Source organism: Mycteria americana, chromosome 17, assembly GCF_035582795.1.
Source record: "Mycteria americana isolate JAX WOST 10 ecotype Jacksonville Zoo and Gardens chromosome 17, USCA_MyAme_1.0, whole genome shotgun sequence".
Taxonomy (NCBI): Eukaryota; Metazoa; Chordata; class Aves; order Ciconiiformes; family Ciconiidae; genus Mycteria; species Mycteria americana.
In genome coordinates this window covers 2063823-2081144 of record NC_134381.1, presented here as the reverse complement: position 1 = coordinate 2081144, position 17322 = coordinate 2063823, and the positions used below count along the sequence as shown (strand labels likewise).

Sequence of the window (17322 nt, the reverse complement as noted above, 5' to 3'; positions counted from 1 at the left end):
TCATTTTGCTGGCTCCTTTATTCAGGCAGAGTTCGCAGGGGAGGGGGAGGTAGGGAGCCAGGCTTACGACCAGGTTTCAGACTGGAAGCGCTGGGACCGTTCCAGGGCTGTTAAGTGCTCCTCGGCTTCAGAGGGCGACAGGCCACCTTCCAGCTGCAACACCGACTGCAGGGCTTCAGCCACCGCCGCTGGCATCTGCTTGGCATTCCTGGAAGAGAGTAGGCAGTGCGATGGAGGGCGAGTAGGAAAACTGAAGGTGTATCTGCATCCCCCGTGCTCCAGCAAGGCAGCCCAGCAGCGGGGCAGCAGTCTCTGCAGCCGAACCCACCGCTCCCAGCATACAGCACGGGCTGCTGCTGCTCCAGGGCAGTGGGAACCTGCCTCACCCTGCAACACAGGCTGCCTGGCACTGAATAAATGACAGGCTTCCAGAGGCATCTCATACCAGTCCCTAGAGAGCAGCGCCGTTACCAAGGCAGGGCTTTTCAGTGCTGGCATTTGCAGGCAGTCGAGGCCTCGGTACCCAGTCCCCGGCGAAGGAGCGCCATAGCTCGGTAGCCTTACCCCTGGCCTCCGTATTGCTCCATTTCCCATCACCCTCATTAGAGGGACATGGGGAATATGCACAAGTCATAATTTATCAGCAGGAGGGCAGGAAACCGTCCTTTCATCTCAGGGGAAACATCTGATGGAAAACATGTCTGATCCTGAGCTGGGCAAGATGACTGCTGCGAAGTAGCAGCCGCTTCAGTCCATCCGCTGCCTCCTTTCAAGAAATCTGGAATGATTGTTTTGATGGTGACATTTGTAACATTTCAATGATTGTTTTGATGGCGACATTTCAAACCTCAAAATAAGAAAAATGGTGAAGAAAACACAAGTTCCTGTGTAGAAAATACCCAAATAGGATTCAACACTTCCAAGCGCAATTATTTCTTATGGGAAATAAGAAATTCAGACTTTTTCCTGGAGAGAGTTTCATTTGATGAACTGACTGTGTGACAAAAAAACATCTAATAAAAAATTTCCCAGGCTGCCCCAATTGGCACGAGCATCTGGCAATGTCCTTGCTGTTTCCCAAGAACAAGGCAGAATTCTGACTTGCGTTTGAAGCTGATTAACATCCCAAAATACACAAGAAAGGAGGTCTTCTTTTTTTGGAAGAGTCGTATTGTTTCTGAGTCAGGCACTGATATGCAAGTGCAAGATAATGTAGCTGGGCTTGTGATGGAAAACATGTCAAATATCTATTTTTTGCAGAAAAAGAGAGACATTTTCCACCTTTTCACCCCTGGGCTAGATAAGCTGGGCACAATCAGAGAGAAGACACAGCCCCAGCTCCCCAGACACTGCCCCACCAGCAACGGCCCGGGAAGGCAGACACACCATGCTACATGGCCCAGGGCCGCTGCTCAGGGACACACAGCCCAGGACTCACTTTCCCCATCTTTCTCCTAGCGTGGCTGAAGCTGTGAATACTATTTTTAGGGGGAAAAAAGGCCATTTTCAGGCTAGCCCACCTGCACCTTCCTGTCTGGCACCCCACTGGCAGTTCACAGCAGATGTCTGCAGGCCAAGGAGGAGCACCGTGATCCCGGGAGTCTTTACACTGCAAACAGGACAGTCACCACTCGTGCCAGGAGGATGAGGCTCTCAGATCCCACCTGCCTGATCAGGGCTGAGGGCCACCCCATGCCAGGGACAAAGACCCCAGCGAGACGGGTCTCAGAGCAACTCCGATGTCCAAAACAGCATCCTCATGGCCACTCCAAAATCCTGCAATGGGGGAAGCCCTGCAAGCCATGCTCTTTCCAAGATGCTGAGAAAGAGTAATCTTTTTTGGCAGCCCCCAGGGTGTCTCCCATCAGCACCAGAAAGTAGCAAAGAGGATGGAAGAGGGAGAGGACAGAGCCATTGGGACACCACAGATGGGGACCCAACAGTCCTGGCATTTGGGCTGTGAATGGAGGCACAACCCCAAGTCCTAAGTGCAACTTAATGGACGAAAGCAAACCCAAACCCCAGATCTGTGGGTAGGAATCACCGGTTTGGGGTAAGAGCCCCAGGAAGCCCCACGATGCAGCGAGGCACGCCAGACCATGCAGCAGCAGTGAATGACAGGGCAGTAGGTGGCCTGGCCTCCACTTCCTGGGCAGTAAACAAAAATCTCCTTCTCCAGGAATGCAGCAAGGCCAGTCTGGCCCTGCAAGGCACTGGGGAAGTTCCTGCTCTCATGCAGGACAAGCAGGAAAGAGCCTCCTGCAATTGCTGCTCATGTCGACAGCAAGGCACAGGTTTGCACAGTGCTTTCCAGGTCATGGGGTGCACGACGAACACCATTGCCAGCCTCTCGCCAGCTCAAGGAGCCCAAAGCATTTCACAACCCTTGCCCCAGGCAGCGGGTGAGTGGCCTCCTCTCTGCCATACAGGCAGCGTCAAGGGCAGGCAGGTTAAGGGCTGTGCCCCAAAAGACAGCCACAGAGCCAGGAACGGAGCTGCAGATGCTCTGCCTCCAAAGGCCAGACCCCACTTTCTGGCTAACTGTGAGATTTCCACTCAACCCAAGGTAACCACCTGGTGAACTACTGCGCTGTCAAAGGAGTCAGGCTGCGGTGCAATGCGGCTTGTCCCTGCCCCGGGAAGGCAGTTTTGGGTGCAAAGAGCCAGCCAGGATGTGCCAAAGGTCCCAAAAGCTGTTGCTCGCAAGCCCCAGCACGGGTGGAGCTCTGTTATATTGTGATTTAAAAGCCTCCTGCCCACCCGAGCGGCCACAGGAACCACACAAGCCTTTTTCTCCAGTTTCACAGAGACCCGCTACAGGAGAGGGGTGTGAAGAGAGGCCAAGGCTCTCCCATGTATGGATTTTCCGTGGGTCAGAGGCCAGGCAGCCCACTGGCAGGTGATGCCATTCACAGGTGCTGGCAGACGGAGGGACAGGCACGTGGGGTTGGCTGGAGTTCTGCCAGCTCTGGTGCCAGCTCTGCCCCTCCTAACCGGAGCACAGGGTAGGTGAGAAATGGCCCTCTCGGCCCAGGGCTTGCAGAACAGGACATACGGAGAGAAGGAACAAGCTGGTTCCTCTGCAGAGGTCACTGCAGCCCCCAGAGACCTGCCAGGGTGCAGGATGTGCTCACTCTGGAGGCTGAGCCAAGGGATCCAGGGAGGTGGAGAAGCAGTGACATGCAGTCCCACTCCCCCAGTCCCTGCCCGGAGACCTCTCACTCACCCAGCCAGGTAGACATGAGCGCTCCCACTGCTCAGGAGCTCCCACACCAGCCTTCGGTTCTCCTGGATGCGGTGCTGAACATAAACCTTCTCCTCCTGCAGGGAAACACAGCGCTGAGCCCCCCAGCCCTGGCAGCAGTCCCAGCCCCAGCATGCCTGCCCGGTCCCTGGGGACTGTTCTCAGGGGCTGTTTGCAAGAGCAGGGGGCACTGGGAGAAGCAGTTAGATCAACTCTCACATAGGGAATGGAATCCCCACACCTCATGCCAGTGCACTGGGATGGGCTGGTGGGAGACGGGTGCAGCAGAAGGAGCTTCTGTGGGGAACATGCCCCAAGTATCTCCCCCAATTCCTCTGGCTGCCCCCTGCCTGCTCCAGCTCTGGTGAATAGCCAGGGCCATGAGCTGGGGAGTCCCCACGAGGGCTCCCCTCCTGCCCTCTCCTCTCCCAGCATGGGCAGAGGAGGCTCGGTGGCCCCCCTGTCCCAGGTCTGCTGCAGGGCAGAGACCCCCGTGGCTGCCAGTCCCAGCCCTGGCACCTGCTGGAGGCCTGAAACAGCTCAGAAGGGCAGGAAGCTTGGAGAGACAGCCTCGGCCCCACTCCCTGCCCCTCTGCTGTGCTTAGAGACTGGATACGACTGGCTTTTGGCACAGTACAGCCCAACCGAGGAGAGCTCCCAAAGGGTTAATTCACAAAACTTCACACATCCAAGCAACTGCCTACAGCCCTGGCTTCTGCCCAAGAGGAACACCATTGCCAACGTGCCTGAATTCACTGCCGGCCCAGACCGCTCCTCCGTGACAAAGGTGACACTGTGATGGAGGCCAGGCCCTCTGCCGCACGTCCCACCACGCCAGGCTCCGCACAGCGGTGAGCTGAGCCGCGGGCAAAGCCCCCTCCCCACGTCCTCCTCCCTCCCGTCCAGCCCCAAAGGCAACAAGGGCTCTTGCTGCGTTTCAGGCTTCCTGCGTGCTGCAGTCTGGAGGTGTGCGTGGGAACAACCCCAAGCAGCAGCCAGCCTCGGCTGTCACAAGAGCTGGTCACAGCGCGGTCAGCAGGTCCCACGCGGCTCCACTGGTTGCATTGCACTGGAGAGTCAGGTCACCCCCGGGCACAGTCCCACTGCTCCGACCCGGCCGCCAGCGATGCAGGAGGTAAACAAAGCCCGTTGCAAGCACCAACACAGCCAGCCAGTAGCTCAGCTTCAGCATCGTTAACATTAACCAGCTAAGTGCTGACAGGGCTCTGCTGACGAGGCTGGGGCTCTCTGAGTGGGTCATTTAAGGACCTGCAGCTACCTAGAAACCAGAGCACCCCAGTGACAAACTCAGGTCACGACGTCTCAGCTAAACCCCAGGGCATCCTGCTGGGAATTAGCAACAGCCGCATTAGGCTGGGATCAATCAGTCTGCACTGCAGGGCAGACGTGATGTGACAGAAGGTCACTGCAAAGGGGACCTTACGGAGAGAAAAGGGAAATCCTGATGAGCTATGGAGCATCCCAGCTCCTGCTGGCTCTTTGAAAACAAACTTTTTGATGAGTTAACGGCTGTGGTATCTCCTAGAGCAACAGGTACAATGGCCCAATGCGGCACATCCTACTGGCTGCGCTCCCACTTGCCTCCCTGTGCGGCACTGCAAGGACTCGGTGGCAGAAGACCCTCATGACAAACTGCTTTGCCCCACAGAGCAGGCAGAGAACGGAGGCAGGGAGGCATACTCCAATGCGAGTCCCATCCCTCCAGAGTCTGCGAGGGAAGGAGGAGGCTCTGGGGCTGCTCTCCAGATTTGGGGAGCAGCAAGTACCCCCTTCACTGTGTAAGCCATCAGAAAAAAGGCACACTGGTCATCCAGTAAACCTCTGCAGTGCAGCTCCTGTTCATCAAAGGCTTGGAAAGCCTTCACAGAGGCATTCAACTCATGCCTTACAAGTGACTGGATAAAAGATGCTGGCTTCATATCAATGCATGCACACAGCCAGGAGAAAAGGACTGGTGCAGCTGAGCCACCTAGAAATACCCATTCTCACCGACCCTCTTTATCAGATCTCTCTGTTTCAAAGGCAGGCTGAGCTTTCAGTACCATCAAGGGACAGGGCAAGGCAGTGAAACAGAGTCCCAGCTCACGGAGCCCCTCCAGCACCGTAAAAAGCCCTGCAGCCCAGGGAGGGGCTGAGAGCTGCCCAGCAAAGACACTGCCTGGGAAATAAGGGAGCAAAGTGAGGGGCTGAGTTGTGGGGGTGCTCCTACCTCCGAGGAGCTTTCTCCTGCACGGCTGAGGCTTGGGGAGAGCTGGCATGGAGGCACCACGAGCTGGGGCAGGAAGCCAAGCTCCACAGTTTCAGCCAGCACTCAGAGGGACATGGTGGGGAGGGTGGTAGTCGACCAAGAAAGGTTATTGCCTGGTGACCCCCCCAAGAGGCTTGGGAGCCTTTTATCACTCACGTGGTCCAGCCAAACAAAGCTGGCTAAGGCCTTATCTGCTCCAGCACTCACCAGCCCTGTCCCAGCAACCTTTCTAGCTCAACTCAGCCAGACGTGTCCCTGCTGGGCAGCAGCACTGCGCTGCTGGTGAGGATCTCGGCCAGCACCCAGGTGGTGCAGGGGAGTGAGGTGACCACTGTGCCACCCCACCAGGCCCTTCACAGGCCATGCAAGCAGGTACAGGGGCCAGAAACACTGGCAGGCTCCCATCAGCGCTGCCTGAGATGCTTCTGTATCCACCCTCCTCCTCTGGGAACTAACCTGGTCCCTAGAGAAGGCAGTGAAGAGCGTCAGGAAGCCCTTCGTCACCAGCTCTTCCCACTCTGCCTGGCAGTAGAAGTCCTTGGATTTCTGGCGGCAGCCGAAGAACAAGCAGTTCCCTGCAGAGAGCAGACCAGAAGGGCCATGCTGGGTGGACCAAATGCCCTGTGAATGCTGGGGACCATTGGTGCCCATGGGACCTGCAACAGAGCCCCAAGGCTCTCACCTCTTTGCCAGGCCTGGCTGACAGCCCTGGCCTGGAAGAGCCAGGAGGACTCAGGAACCGTGTGACCATTAAGTCAGGTGGCTTGTGGCAACCAGAGGCCCCTGTGTGCTGGGAAAGCAGGAGGATGCAGGCATGTAGGACAAGAAGAGCCTTCCAGGGCTGCCCGTGCCCCTCCACCAGCCTCAGCTTCCTGCTGAGACCCATGGCTGAGCCAGGGGAATGGGGATGGGACAAGGACAGAGGCACGACTCCTTGTGCAGCACAAGATGAGTTCAACAACCCATCTCCACTCACACAGAGCCAAGAAAGAGCCTCTGCAGAGCCCTGCCCTGACCCAAGGAGCAGCCTTGCAGCACAACCTGTGAATAACAACACAGGTTGTACACACCAGGCTCTGGTCCTCACCTGCCCCAGAGTCCAGCTTGCTCCCACCCAAACACAGCAAAGCCTGGGCCTGTCCAAACCCTCAGGAGCCCCCAGTCCCTCCTTCCCATATGCTGAACACAGACCTGCCTGCAGCAAGGGGCATCCCGAGTCCCTCCCAGGACCATCCCTCACCTCTACGTCCTTGTGCCACCCGCTCCTGTATCGCTGCCCGGAAAGGTGCCACCCCTGTGCCAGGGCCAATCATGATCACGGGGGTGTCTGGGTCAGCTGGGAACTTCATTCCTCCTTTCTTCACCCAAAGAGGCACCCGGACATCACCTGCAAAACAAACAGACCAACTAGCATCACCCCACCACCACTGCACCTGTGACACCCTGCAGAGGGTGAGCTGGGCATCCAGCTCTTCCAGGATGCTCCAAAGATATGGACGGCACCTGGCTTACCACCACCCCGGCACCAAGGCACCCCTGGTGCCAGGGGCACACTATGTGTGTATGAAAAGTGCTTCAGCTGTCTCAGCACTGTCTCTGCAAGCACCTGAGTGAACCCCAGAGCAAGCCAAGAGCCCCACAGCACATGGGCTGTGGGACAGCCTTCTCCTCACACAGCTGGTGCCAGGGAAGACAGCAGTGGAGGAGAGCAGAGATCTCAACCTGGCTGTTGAGTAAGGGAGGGCCAAACTTGCCTCCTCTGGGAGCCAGAGGAGGGGTGAAGATCCCTACCTAGGTACTCAGAGAAGACCCAGTCTTGCCCTGGAGTCATACAGAGCAATTCCCTGTGAGCTTGTCACATTTGCCTGGGGACCCAGCTGGAGGGGTTCTGTGGTCAGAGCAGATGAGCAGCACACACAGGCTTCACAGGACAGGATGGATGTGCTCAAAGGAAGGACCATTCATCCCAGAGCTGGTGCTATGGGGCTGGAGGTGTCCAGCAGTCAGAGCACTACCAGCTCCAGGATGCCAGGAGCATCCTGGGACAGTGGGACAGCACTGTGGGACAGCAGGGCACACTGGTGCTGGGAGCAGGAGGGCCAAGCCAGCTGGGAGAAAACCAAGAGCTCAGGGTGCTCAGGGCAAGCTGGAGGAGCATGCCATGCTCTGAAGAGGATGGGAGCAGTGAGTAAGGACGGCTACTGTGAGTTCAGCCTGTCCAGCCAAGCCAGTGTGCTCCAGCTCTCCGTGGTGGTGCTCCACCCAGGGTCCCGGCAGTTCCAGCACATGGCCAGCACACACACAGCTCCACCACAGTCCTGTGGGATCAGCGCTGTGTGCTGTGGCAAGCACACAGGGTCCTCACAGAATCCAAGCAATGTTACCTTGCTCTGGGTTGAGAGAAGCCAACCAGGTAGAGCAGAGACCACGGCGGGGTTTGCTGAGCCGTGTCTTGTACCGCACTACTGCCACGAGGATCTGGATGCGGTCAGGGTGAGCCTGTGTCCAGACAGGAGCCATGAGAAACAAGACGACACCCAGCACGGCTCTGCAGGAAGAGCCCAGTGCCTCCTCCAGGGACAGAGCCTGTGCCCAGCTCCTGCCAGGGCATCTGGAACACTCGTCCTAGCCTGAAATGGCCACTCAGACACAGAATGGAGCGCACCCTTCCCCAAAACCTTTCCACTAGAGAAGGGGGTTTTCCCAGAGAAGCACTGCTGCAGGAATGCTCTGCACAGCTGGTAACGGCAACAGAGACTGTCCAACCCAAGAGGCCCCCACGGAGGGCAAATGCCACCCGTGCTTGGGCTGACATCTGCCAAGTCAACCGGGCCAGGTCCCACTGCCACCTCCCGGCAGCAGCAGGGAGCAGCACTCCCCCTTCCCATGGCCACACCACCCAGGGAAGCTCTCGGCCTCCGTGGCACCACCTCCCACTGCTCCCCATGACAAGGACACCAGATCTCTGCAGTGCACTGGGCCAGCCCTGGCACTTGCAGGGCTGCAGGAGGACAAGCACCGTAATCCGGAGACTGGCACAGCCCTGGGGTTTATATCCAGCGTGTCAGGCTGACGCAGGCTCACAGTGGAGCGGGGTTCGGGTGGGATGTGGGTGCTCAGAAGGTCTGGGAATACAGCCTGAACTTCCGCAGCATGCATGGCACCAATGGTCAAGCCCTGGCCCTGTCAGACCCTCAGCTCAGAGCCTGACACGAGGCCGAAAAGGGCTGAGCTCTTACCAGCATGGAGGAGGCGATGGAGAAGGCGCGGGGTCTGATGCGAGGGATGAGGTCCAGCAGGTATTCAGGTGGAATGGCACATGTGGTGTGAGGGAAATCCCAGAGGGCCTGCAAAGCCAAGGCGGGGTGAGACCTGGTACACCCTAGAAGGTAGCCTGCCTGCTCCTCAGGGCATCAGAGGCTGTCCACACTGCTGTGCCACGCTGCCCTCGGCCGAAGGCACCACGCCGGGTACCTCTGAGCACCAACCGCCCTGCCCCACTGCCCTCCCCTCACCCCCAGGCTGCAGCACAGGGTCCACCACAGAGCCCAGAAGGATTTGGAGCAAGTCTTAACCACCAGTGGAAATCCCAGGATGCTTCAGAAAGTGGGTGAAGTAGATTCCCTGGCCAAGAAATTATGGCTGATCATCTGCCTGGGTGCATTATGGCATGGCACAGCCCTCAGGGAGCGGGTTTGCCATGCTCCCCCAGCCCTACCTCGAGAGTGGTCCTGCGGGGCCGGTTGCAGTAGCTGTACAGCTCTTCCTGGCCCTGTGCAGAGCTAAACTCCTGCAGCTTCTCTCGCTCCAGCTCGTTTGTAGAGAAGTAGGACAAGAGCTCAAAGAAGGAGCGCCGTGGCACGCAGGAAATGTCCAGGTAGTGGGTGACCAGGTGCCGGATGCTGCAGGGCTGTGGTAACAGGGCAGGGAGGGATGTACCTGGAAGGCAAGGCAGCGGGGAGAGCTCAGTGCCAGCAGTGGGGCAGGACACCCGAGCACCGCCTGCCTGCTGCCCCTGCCTGCTGCCCACAGCTCTGGCACTCCCCAGGATGGAGCAGCAGTGTGAGCAACCTGACTGAGGTCTTGGGCTGGGGAGGCTGCAGGATCCTGTCCTGGTTTCAGTTGAGATAGAGTTAATTTTCTTTATAGTGGCTGGTATGGGGCTATGTTTTGGATTTGTGCTGAAGACAATGTTTATAATACAGAGATGTTTTAGTTGTTGCTGCACTAGTCAAGGACTTTTCAGCTTCCCGTGCTCTGCCAGGTGCAGAAGAAGCTGGGAGGGGACACAGCCAGGACAGTTGATCCAAACTGACCAAAGGGCTATTCCATACCATATGGCGTCATACTCAGTATATAAAGCTGGGGAAGAAGAAGGAAGGGGGGACGTTTGGAGTGATGGCGTTTGTCTTCCCAAGTAACCGTTACGCGTGATGGAGCCCTGCTTCCCTGGAGATGGCTGAACACCTGCCTGCCCATGGGAAGTAGTGAATTAATTCCTTGTTTTGCTTTGCTTGCGTGCGTGGCTTTTGCTTTACCTATTAAACTGTTTTTATCTCAACCCTCAAGTTTTCTTACTTTTGCTCTTCCGATTCTCTCCCCCATCCCACCGAGGGGGAGTGAGCAAGCAGCTGCGTGGTGCTTAGCTGCCGGCTGGGGCTAAACCACGACAGATCCTCCATGCTCTGGGCTGGGGGCTGCAAAGACACAGGCATGGGTGGCAGCCTGGACACTGCTGGGTCCCTCCCAGGAGTCACACTGGCCCTAACCTGGGATCCACATGCACAGAGCGCTGGGAGGGAAGGAGAGCCCCTGTGCTGTGAGACAGGCAGAGGTCCTATATCCATCAGCCACTCCCAACTCCCTATTAATCGGGTTTAAAGCAAAGGAAAAGGAGAGCTCCAGGCTGGGCCAGAGCTCAGGAGGTTGCCCTGTCCCAGCAGGGAGGGAAAGGAGCAGCGGGCAGGACCTACCAGGCTCTGTGGGCTTCAGCACAAAGCGTCTGTCTGGATCCAGGCGCAGGAGCTGGCAGAACTGCTCCACATCTTCGGGGCAGTTCTGGGGCTGGATCATCACTACGTCTCCCGCGCTGAACCTGTGGATGCAGTGGGACCTGCCGAGACCAGCCACAAGGCAGGCCCACGGGCACAGCACCGCCAGCCCGACCAGCACCCGCACCAGGGGAGAGGCCACAACTCAGCCAAATTTCCAGTGTCACTGATGTTATGCACCCTAACCTGACAAGGCAAAGACAGCTGGTCCACGGGCAGGACCCACACTGCCATAATGCCCCTGACTTTGTCTTGGAGGGGGACAGCACAGCAGGAACCATGTCCACAAGGCTGCAGCCTCAGGTATTACTGAAGAAAGGGAGTGGAAGAGGAAGGCAGGCTACAGGACAGCCGATCCTGCACAGGAAAGCTTGGGGGAGTCAGGAAAATGCTCACGTGATCCCTGAGCCTGTGACATCGAACTCGATGAGCCGGACATCCTGGAAATGGGATTCTGCCGTGACCCGCTGATTAGACAGCAGCTGGGCAGCGAAGGGATGCAGCTCGGAGGGAACAGCCCTGGGTGCTGTCGGCTGGAGCAGGCCACCATCGGGGTGCGGGGAGTCCTCAGCAAGGTAGTGCAGGGTGTATTTTGGGGGCAGGCTGTGGCGAGGAGAACAGTACAGCATGGTTACCTCCATGCCACAGCTCCTCCGCTGATGTAGTGCTAGAGGCTGGAGGCAGGGAGAGGCCTGAAGTCTCCCACTGTATCCACCACCCATCGTCCCTGTCCCCTGGAGTTGGCCTGTGGTAAGGGAACGCAATGCAGACTGCCAGGAGGAGGAGATCCCAAAGACTCCAGGGCAGGCAGCGGGAGGCTGGCTGGGCACACGCCCGACTGGTCTGCCAGGGGCAGAGGCACATCAGGACAGCAAGATGGGCAGAGCCCTGCCGGGACAGCTGACACACACACCCATGGGACAAGAGCGTGTGTGTGTCTCTCACTCTGTCTCCAGAGAGAGACGGGCCACCCGTGGCCAAAGTCCAAGGGATACTTGGGTCACCAGAAGCTGTGTGGAGATGCTTCCTGGTTAAAGCAGGGCATATCTCCACCTGGAAAACAGCCATGGAAGCACGGCATTTCACACCAGCCAGCTCCAGCAGTCCCTGCCTACCCTCTGCACTCACCATACATCTGGACTGATGATCTCAAGGCCAGAAGGGAGAGGATACAAGGTGAGGATCTTGTCCCACAAGGCCAGGAGCCATGGATCGACCACTGCATCTGGCCTGCAAGCAGGAAATTCAGGCTGCAGCAGAGCAGCATCATTCCTCCAGGCTCAAGCGCTGCTACCCTGGCACCCAGACAACGCTGAGCTTCCCCTGGGAAACCACCTCTGCTCCTCTTTCACTGCACAGACAGTCGCTCTATGCCGTTCCCTTCCAGCTTCAGGTCTGGAAACATGTCTCAGCCACTCTAAGCACTCACTCGCCCTCTGGGGCCCAACCACTGATGTCTGAACAGAACCACCAACCCCCCGAGCACAACCGGTGGCAGTCACCGACCCCCCGAGTCACACACAGCCTCTGCCCCGTGCAAGGAGAACAGCAGCACAGCTCAGGCTGCTGTAATGCCTGCAGGTACACAGCTGTGTGACACAGCCGTTCCCTGGTCTGAACAGGGCTGAGGCAGAGCCAGGAGACCTTGGCACATGCTGGGGGACGTGGGACACCCTGGAGAAGCAAGTGACCCAGGTCCCGGCACAGGAGAGTTCTGAGCAGCGACCAGCACGTTCACAGAGAGCAGCAGGAGGCTGCTGGCCGTGTCTGAGGCACACAAGCAGACCCAGAGTGGGAGCAGCACGCTGCTGTCCCCAAGGCTGGGGTAAAGCATATACAGCCCTGCGTCAGCCTGAGGACAAAACTGTAGCACACCGCAGGGCTCCCCCTCCTGCGACCCCTCCACTCAGCTCTTACCCCAAGTCATGCTGGTCATCTCCCAACGCCACTGGCAGCAGAGGGTTGCCCCCAAGCTGTAGCACCCGTTTGTGCAGCTTCTTCGCAACAAAATTAAACCTGAGCAGAGAATAACCGCAGCTGCAGAGGGCAGGGCTCCTCCAGCAGGACAGCAGGCGCTGGCTACATGAGCCAGCACACGCTGCCAGGGCTACGCCAGAGCAGCACAGAGACAGGTCCGACCAGAGCCGGCACACATGATCTGGCCCAGCGCCCTGCCCAGCCCACGCCTCCATCCTGGGGCAGCTCAGCTGCCACTTGCTGGGCCACACAGGCTGTGCCCAGCTTCCCAGAAGGGACTCGGAGAGGTCAAGCTTCCCTTCAGGGCAGCTTCTGCCCCAGGCAGAGAAACACTGCCTTCCCTCTAGCCCCTCACTGCCCCATGCAGCTCAGGCACGCTCCCATCCCTCCCACTACAGATCTTCCAGGCACACGGGAACAATCTTTTGTGAGAGAACTGTGACCAACGGGGCTGGCTGCCACCTAAAACTCTATGTTTGCTGTCTCCTGTTGGCTTGGACCACTGAAATTGCTGTGGCCCAGGCTTTACTGCAATTCAGACAGAGAACTGCATGGCTGTAATAACTGACTGAAAAATGTCTGACATACTGCAACAAAGCATCTGCTTGAAGAGGCCAGGAGGAAAGAAATGGGCAGAAGCCCAGTTCCTGGGGGTTAGGAGGGACACGGGCTGGTAGGGCAAGGATTTTTAAAGCTGGTGGGAATTACATTTTGTCTGAGCTGCTGCTCTAGAGTCAGGCTTTGTCTCCCCTTGCCTCTTCATTCTCCGGCCACTCTGGTTTCGCCTGCAGCCAGAGCTGCGAGGAGCAGCTGTCACGGGCAGGCAAGGAGCTGCAGAGCTGCTTACTTGGGATAGGAGGAGTCGCCAAGGCCCAGCACGGCGTAGTCCAGCTGGCAGAGGGAACCGGGTGGCAGGTTCTTCCGGAACAGAAACCGCCAGAACATCTATGAAGGACACGGCCGGGGAGTCACACTCCTCCCAAGGAAGCCTTCCCTGCCTGCCTGTCCCTAGCTCCCCGCTCGCCCACCCACTGGGTCCCTCCTACCCTCTGCTGAGTCCCAACAGAGTGAGGAGCACAGCCTTCTGCAGAGGTGACCCCTGAGAGTAGCCACCTCTGCTACGTGCCAGGAGGGCAATGCTCTGTGAACCCTCCACAAACCCATGGCTCTTGCGATGGCGGGGCCCCTCTCAGCTGTTAAGCTGCTGAAACCTCACCAGCTCCCTGCCTGTGTCCCATCAGTAACACAATGTGACTGGTGCTGCTCCAAAGCTCCCCCATCCAAAAATAACCATTTCTCAAGCTCCAAGGGAGAAATCCAGCCACTGGACCAGGAATATAAAAGCAACATGGACAGAGCACGTCCTACCTTCATGTTGTCAGGTGGGTCACCCTGGCCGGTGGTTGCACACACAAATACCACCAACAGCTCATTGATGAGGTTGGCCTGTGGGCACAAACACGGAAAGGCACATTCAGGTCAGCAGCCTACAAACACGTGTCCCGGCTGTCCTGACATGGCTGCTCACATCACATCAAGTCCACGGACAGACCACACTTGGAATAAAACCCGCAGCCCCACGTGGCCGGACCTCCTCTACAGGCACTGCAGCAGCATCTGCTGCCCACGCGCTGCCTGCAGCATCGGCTCCTTGGTGCTCCTCGCCTTACAGGGTGTGGCTGAGCGTCTGTCATCTAACACAAACTCTACCCCAAGAGTCATTGCTCAGGTTTCACATGTTTTCAGCTGAGTTAAGCACAAGCTGCCCTCAGGAAGGGTACAGAGCCAGGGTCTGGTAAAATACAGCAGGTCACAGCAAGGGTGGAGGATGCCCGCATGCCAGAAATGGGGTTGGCGGAGATGGAGCAAGACCAGAAGTGCCTGGAGCACCCCTCCGCGTCACCACTCACCACGTCATAGCTGTCCAGCGCCTCCACTCTGCACTGGAAGTGCCGTCGCTTGGCTTCTCTGCCAATTCTTTCAGCTGTGTCTTGAGCCGTTCCAGTTTGGCTGCCAAAAAGAACAAGGAGTTTCCGTTCCACCATCTGCAAGAGACAAAATCAGAGAAATCACCAGGAGGTGAAGGGAGATGAGGGGAGGCAGAGCCGGACCTGCTCTGGGCTGGGCGTCACACTGACACACACCCAGGCTTCAAAGGAGTGCCGGTGTCTGTGGGTTCAGTGACATTCGGGGGGTTGACACTGCAAACAGCTAGCATAGGGATGGCTGAATAGTTCCGAGACAGCAGTGGGATTCAAGGCTCCCGGGCTCTCTTTCCACCCCTGCGCTCTGCTGAGTGACCCCCTTCGCTGCAGCGTCCTGGTCTGCAGCGTGGGAGCAGCAGCGACACTACTGTGCTCCTTGTCCTTGCTGCCAGCACAGAGGGACGGGGCTGGCTTGGGGGTCTAAGGCTCATTTTAACTGTCCTCATCACCGCAGGCTCAGTGCACCCCTAGGATCTGCTGTTCCCCATTTCTAGTTTTAACATACCTGCCTGCCCTGCAAATCCCCACCTGAGGGGGCCAGGGGAAGAGCCTGGAAGCTCAGTGACAGAGAAAAGGGTGACCAGACACACGCTGCTCTCCGCCGCGCCCTCTCAAGCGGCATGAGCCCTGTGTGTTACCAGCAACCGCAGCCTGCAAGGAATCCAACCCAGACGGATGCCCGAGCTGCAAACCGCCGGTGTCCCTGTGGGCAGCGTGCACTGCTTCCAGAATAACTAAAAAAATCCTAAGGCGAGAACATTACTGGCCTCCTTAGGGACCAATTCCTGCGGAGAGGGGCTGCAGCATCAGGGGATTTCCCCCTTGCCCTGAGGAAAAAGGTGTTTTTCCCAGTAGGAGCACGCTGGGACACGCACCAGGCCCGTCGGGCCCTGAGCAAGGCCTCGCTTCCCTCACAGTCCCCGGAGGAGAGGCGAGCTCCCCCCAGCCCGGCGGGGGACCCTCTGCGTGCACCCGCCCTTTGCAAGCGGGGGCCAAGGGGGGCCGGGGGCCGGAGCCGGGGGCCGGGGGGGCTCGGGGCCGGGGCTTAGCCCCGGCCCCGAGCCCCCCCGGCTCCGGCCCCCAGCCCCGGCGCAAAACCCACCGTGCCCTCACCGTGCACCGTCCCCACCCGCCGCTTCCGCTCACGTCACCAGCTGGCGACGCCTCCCTGCGAACGTCATCAGGCTGCGCCGCCGGGAGGGCCTGCCGAGGCCTGGCGGGACGCGGCGGCTGAGGCGGCGGGGCCGGGGGTGTCGTTTCCCGCCCCCCCCCCCCCCCCCCGGCAGCCCCCGGACAGCGCCCATGTCCCCGCGGTCGTCGGGACGATGCTGTTCGCCCTGCGGGAGCTGGTGCAGTGGTTGGGCTTCGCCACCTTCGAGATCTTCCTGCACGGCCTGGCGCTGCTGGCCTTCTCGGTGCTCCTCGTCCTGAAGGTGGACGGCGAGGCCTCGGGGCTCTCCTGGTGGGTCGTCTTCGTCCCCTTCTTCGCCGCCGACGGCCTCAGCACCTACTTCACCACCATCGTCTCGGTGCGGCTCTTCCAGGACGGTGAGAAGCGCCTGGCCGTGCTGCGGCTCTTCTGGATCCTCACCATCCTCAGCCTCAAGTTTGTCTTCGAGATGCTGCTGTGCCAGAAGCTGGTGGAGCACACCCGGGAGCTCTGGTACGGGCTCATCATGTCGCCCGTCTTCATCCTCCTCCAGCTGCTCATGATCCGAGCCTGCCGGGTGAACTGATGGCGAGGGAGCGGGCTCCGGATCGCTGCCCTCACCCCGGCCGGGGACGTGCCTGGCTCACCGGGGAGCCCTGGACTCGTAGCGACGGTCATCAGGCTTTTCCCCATCTTTATGTCTGTACAGAGCGGTAGGTGGCAGGTTACGCAGGGCTGGCGCTATGTGAGCAAGGGTCTGCAATTAAGCACGCTGCTGTGTTGTATAGCATCATGTGTCTTCAAAAGATCCTTTTGTGCCACATCCTTATTTCAGATCACTCAGCTCTTGGTGTTAGTCTTAAGGTATCCTGCCCTGCAAGCACTGTTTGATATGCCAGTTGTTTTATTTTGAAATAAAAATGCATGGAAGGATTAGTTTTATTTATAACATTCTTTTCCCTAGAAAACATTTGTACTTAAAACTGCTGCCTGGAGAACAGGAATCACCTAGAGGTTGGCTGGTTGCTGTAGATATCCTCATACACCCCAGACCGTGGCCAGCCAGAAGCGCTGCAGCTGCTGCCTTGCCTGCCCTGCCCTGTCTGAGGCCACGCTTGTAACGATGCGCTGGCTTCAGCAGCAAAGCTAATTTATTTCCATCTGTTCTCTCACTTCCCTGAGCACTTTGTCCTCCAGTGTGCTGGCAGGGTTTTATGGGTCCATGCTCTGAGCCAGAGAGAGAACTGATGTCTCTTTTTTAACAGAAACGTGGTTTTTTTCTTTGTATTTCAGATCCGTTCCCTAATTACCAAGATTGTTGGGTATTGGGAGGGCGAGGCACAGGGACAGGATTATGCACGGCTGATGCTGGTTGTGAAGGGGAGGGGGTCTCACTGAACCCCAGCTTTGGTGTGAAACACTGTCCTCAGACCCCCAGAAAGCGTCAGTAGTTCAGTATTCCTCGGGGAAGTGCGGATCAGCGTGTTAAATGCCAATGTCACCGGGAACTCCCAGCGCCAAAGGCACCTCAGCATCACTTGTTTGGCTCCCACCATGAGGGTGCTGGGAACGGTGGATCTGCCCCTCACCTCTCTGCAAGATGTCGAGTGTTGCTTTGGAGCCCAGGCCCAGAGGACTGGTCTCCT

General features: G+C 58.2%; 2 protein-coding genes across 14 annotated transcripts; one reads left to right on the top strand and one right to left on the bottom strand.

Moving 5' to 3' along the window:
* Positions 1–15672, bottom strand: NDOR1 (NADPH dependent diflavin oxidoreductase 1). 13 transcript variants are annotated; one of them, XM_075519422.1, is made up of 15 exons: positions 15640–15672; positions 14452–14586; positions 13910–13987; positions 13389–13486; positions 12482–12580; positions 11693–11794; positions 10961–11167; positions 10487–10608; positions 9232–9452; positions 8753–8860; positions 7898–8012; positions 6754–6900; positions 5970–6088; positions 3227–3321; positions 1–208 (listed from the first exon to the last, which is right to left on the bottom strand). In XM_075519422.1, exons 2-15 carry the CDS (start codon positions 14584–14586, stop codon positions 64–66), a joined length of 1791 nt encoding a protein of 596 aa, XP_075375537.1. In that variant the 5' UTR covers positions 15640–15672; the 3' UTR covers positions 1–63. The 13 variants fall into 13 exon arrangements, 10 of the variants coding, with proteins under 10 accessions (XP_075375537.1, XP_075375539.1, XP_075375535.1 ...); XM_075519424.1 differs by having other exon boundaries at positions 15629–15651; XM_075519420.1 differs by lacking the exon at positions 15640–15672 and adding an exon at positions 15290–15542.
* A 26-nt stretch (positions 15673–15698) lies between these two features.
* Positions 15699–16612, top strand: TMEM203 (transmembrane protein 203). The gene has a single exon (XM_075519431.1). The coding sequence runs from the start codon at positions 15852–15854 to the stop codon at positions 16260–16262; it is 411 nt and encodes a 136-aa protein (XP_075375546.1). The 5' UTR covers positions 15699–15851; the 3' UTR covers positions 16263–16612.
* Positions 16613–17322: the final 710 nt, after the last annotated feature.

Excerpts from the sequence above, each read along its gene's own strand:
- NDOR1 (XM_075519422.1), bottom strand. The coding sequence starts at position 14,586 with ATGGTGGAACGGAAACTCCTTGTTCTTTTTGGCAGCCAAACTGGAACG. Across the intron at positions 10,609-10,960 it reads GTCACAGGCTCAGGGATCAC|GTTCAGCGCGGGAGACGTAG; the intron begins GTGAGCATTTTC and ends CTGCATCCACAG. Across the intron at positions 6,901-7,897 it reads TTCTCTCAACCCAGAGCAAG|GTGATGTCCGGGTGCCTCTT; the intron begins GTAACATTGCTT and ends TTTGTTTTGCAG.
- TMEM203 (XM_075519431.1), top strand. The coding sequence starts at position 15,852 with ATGCTGTTCGCCCTGCGGGAGCTGGTGCAGTGGTTGGGCTTCGCCACC.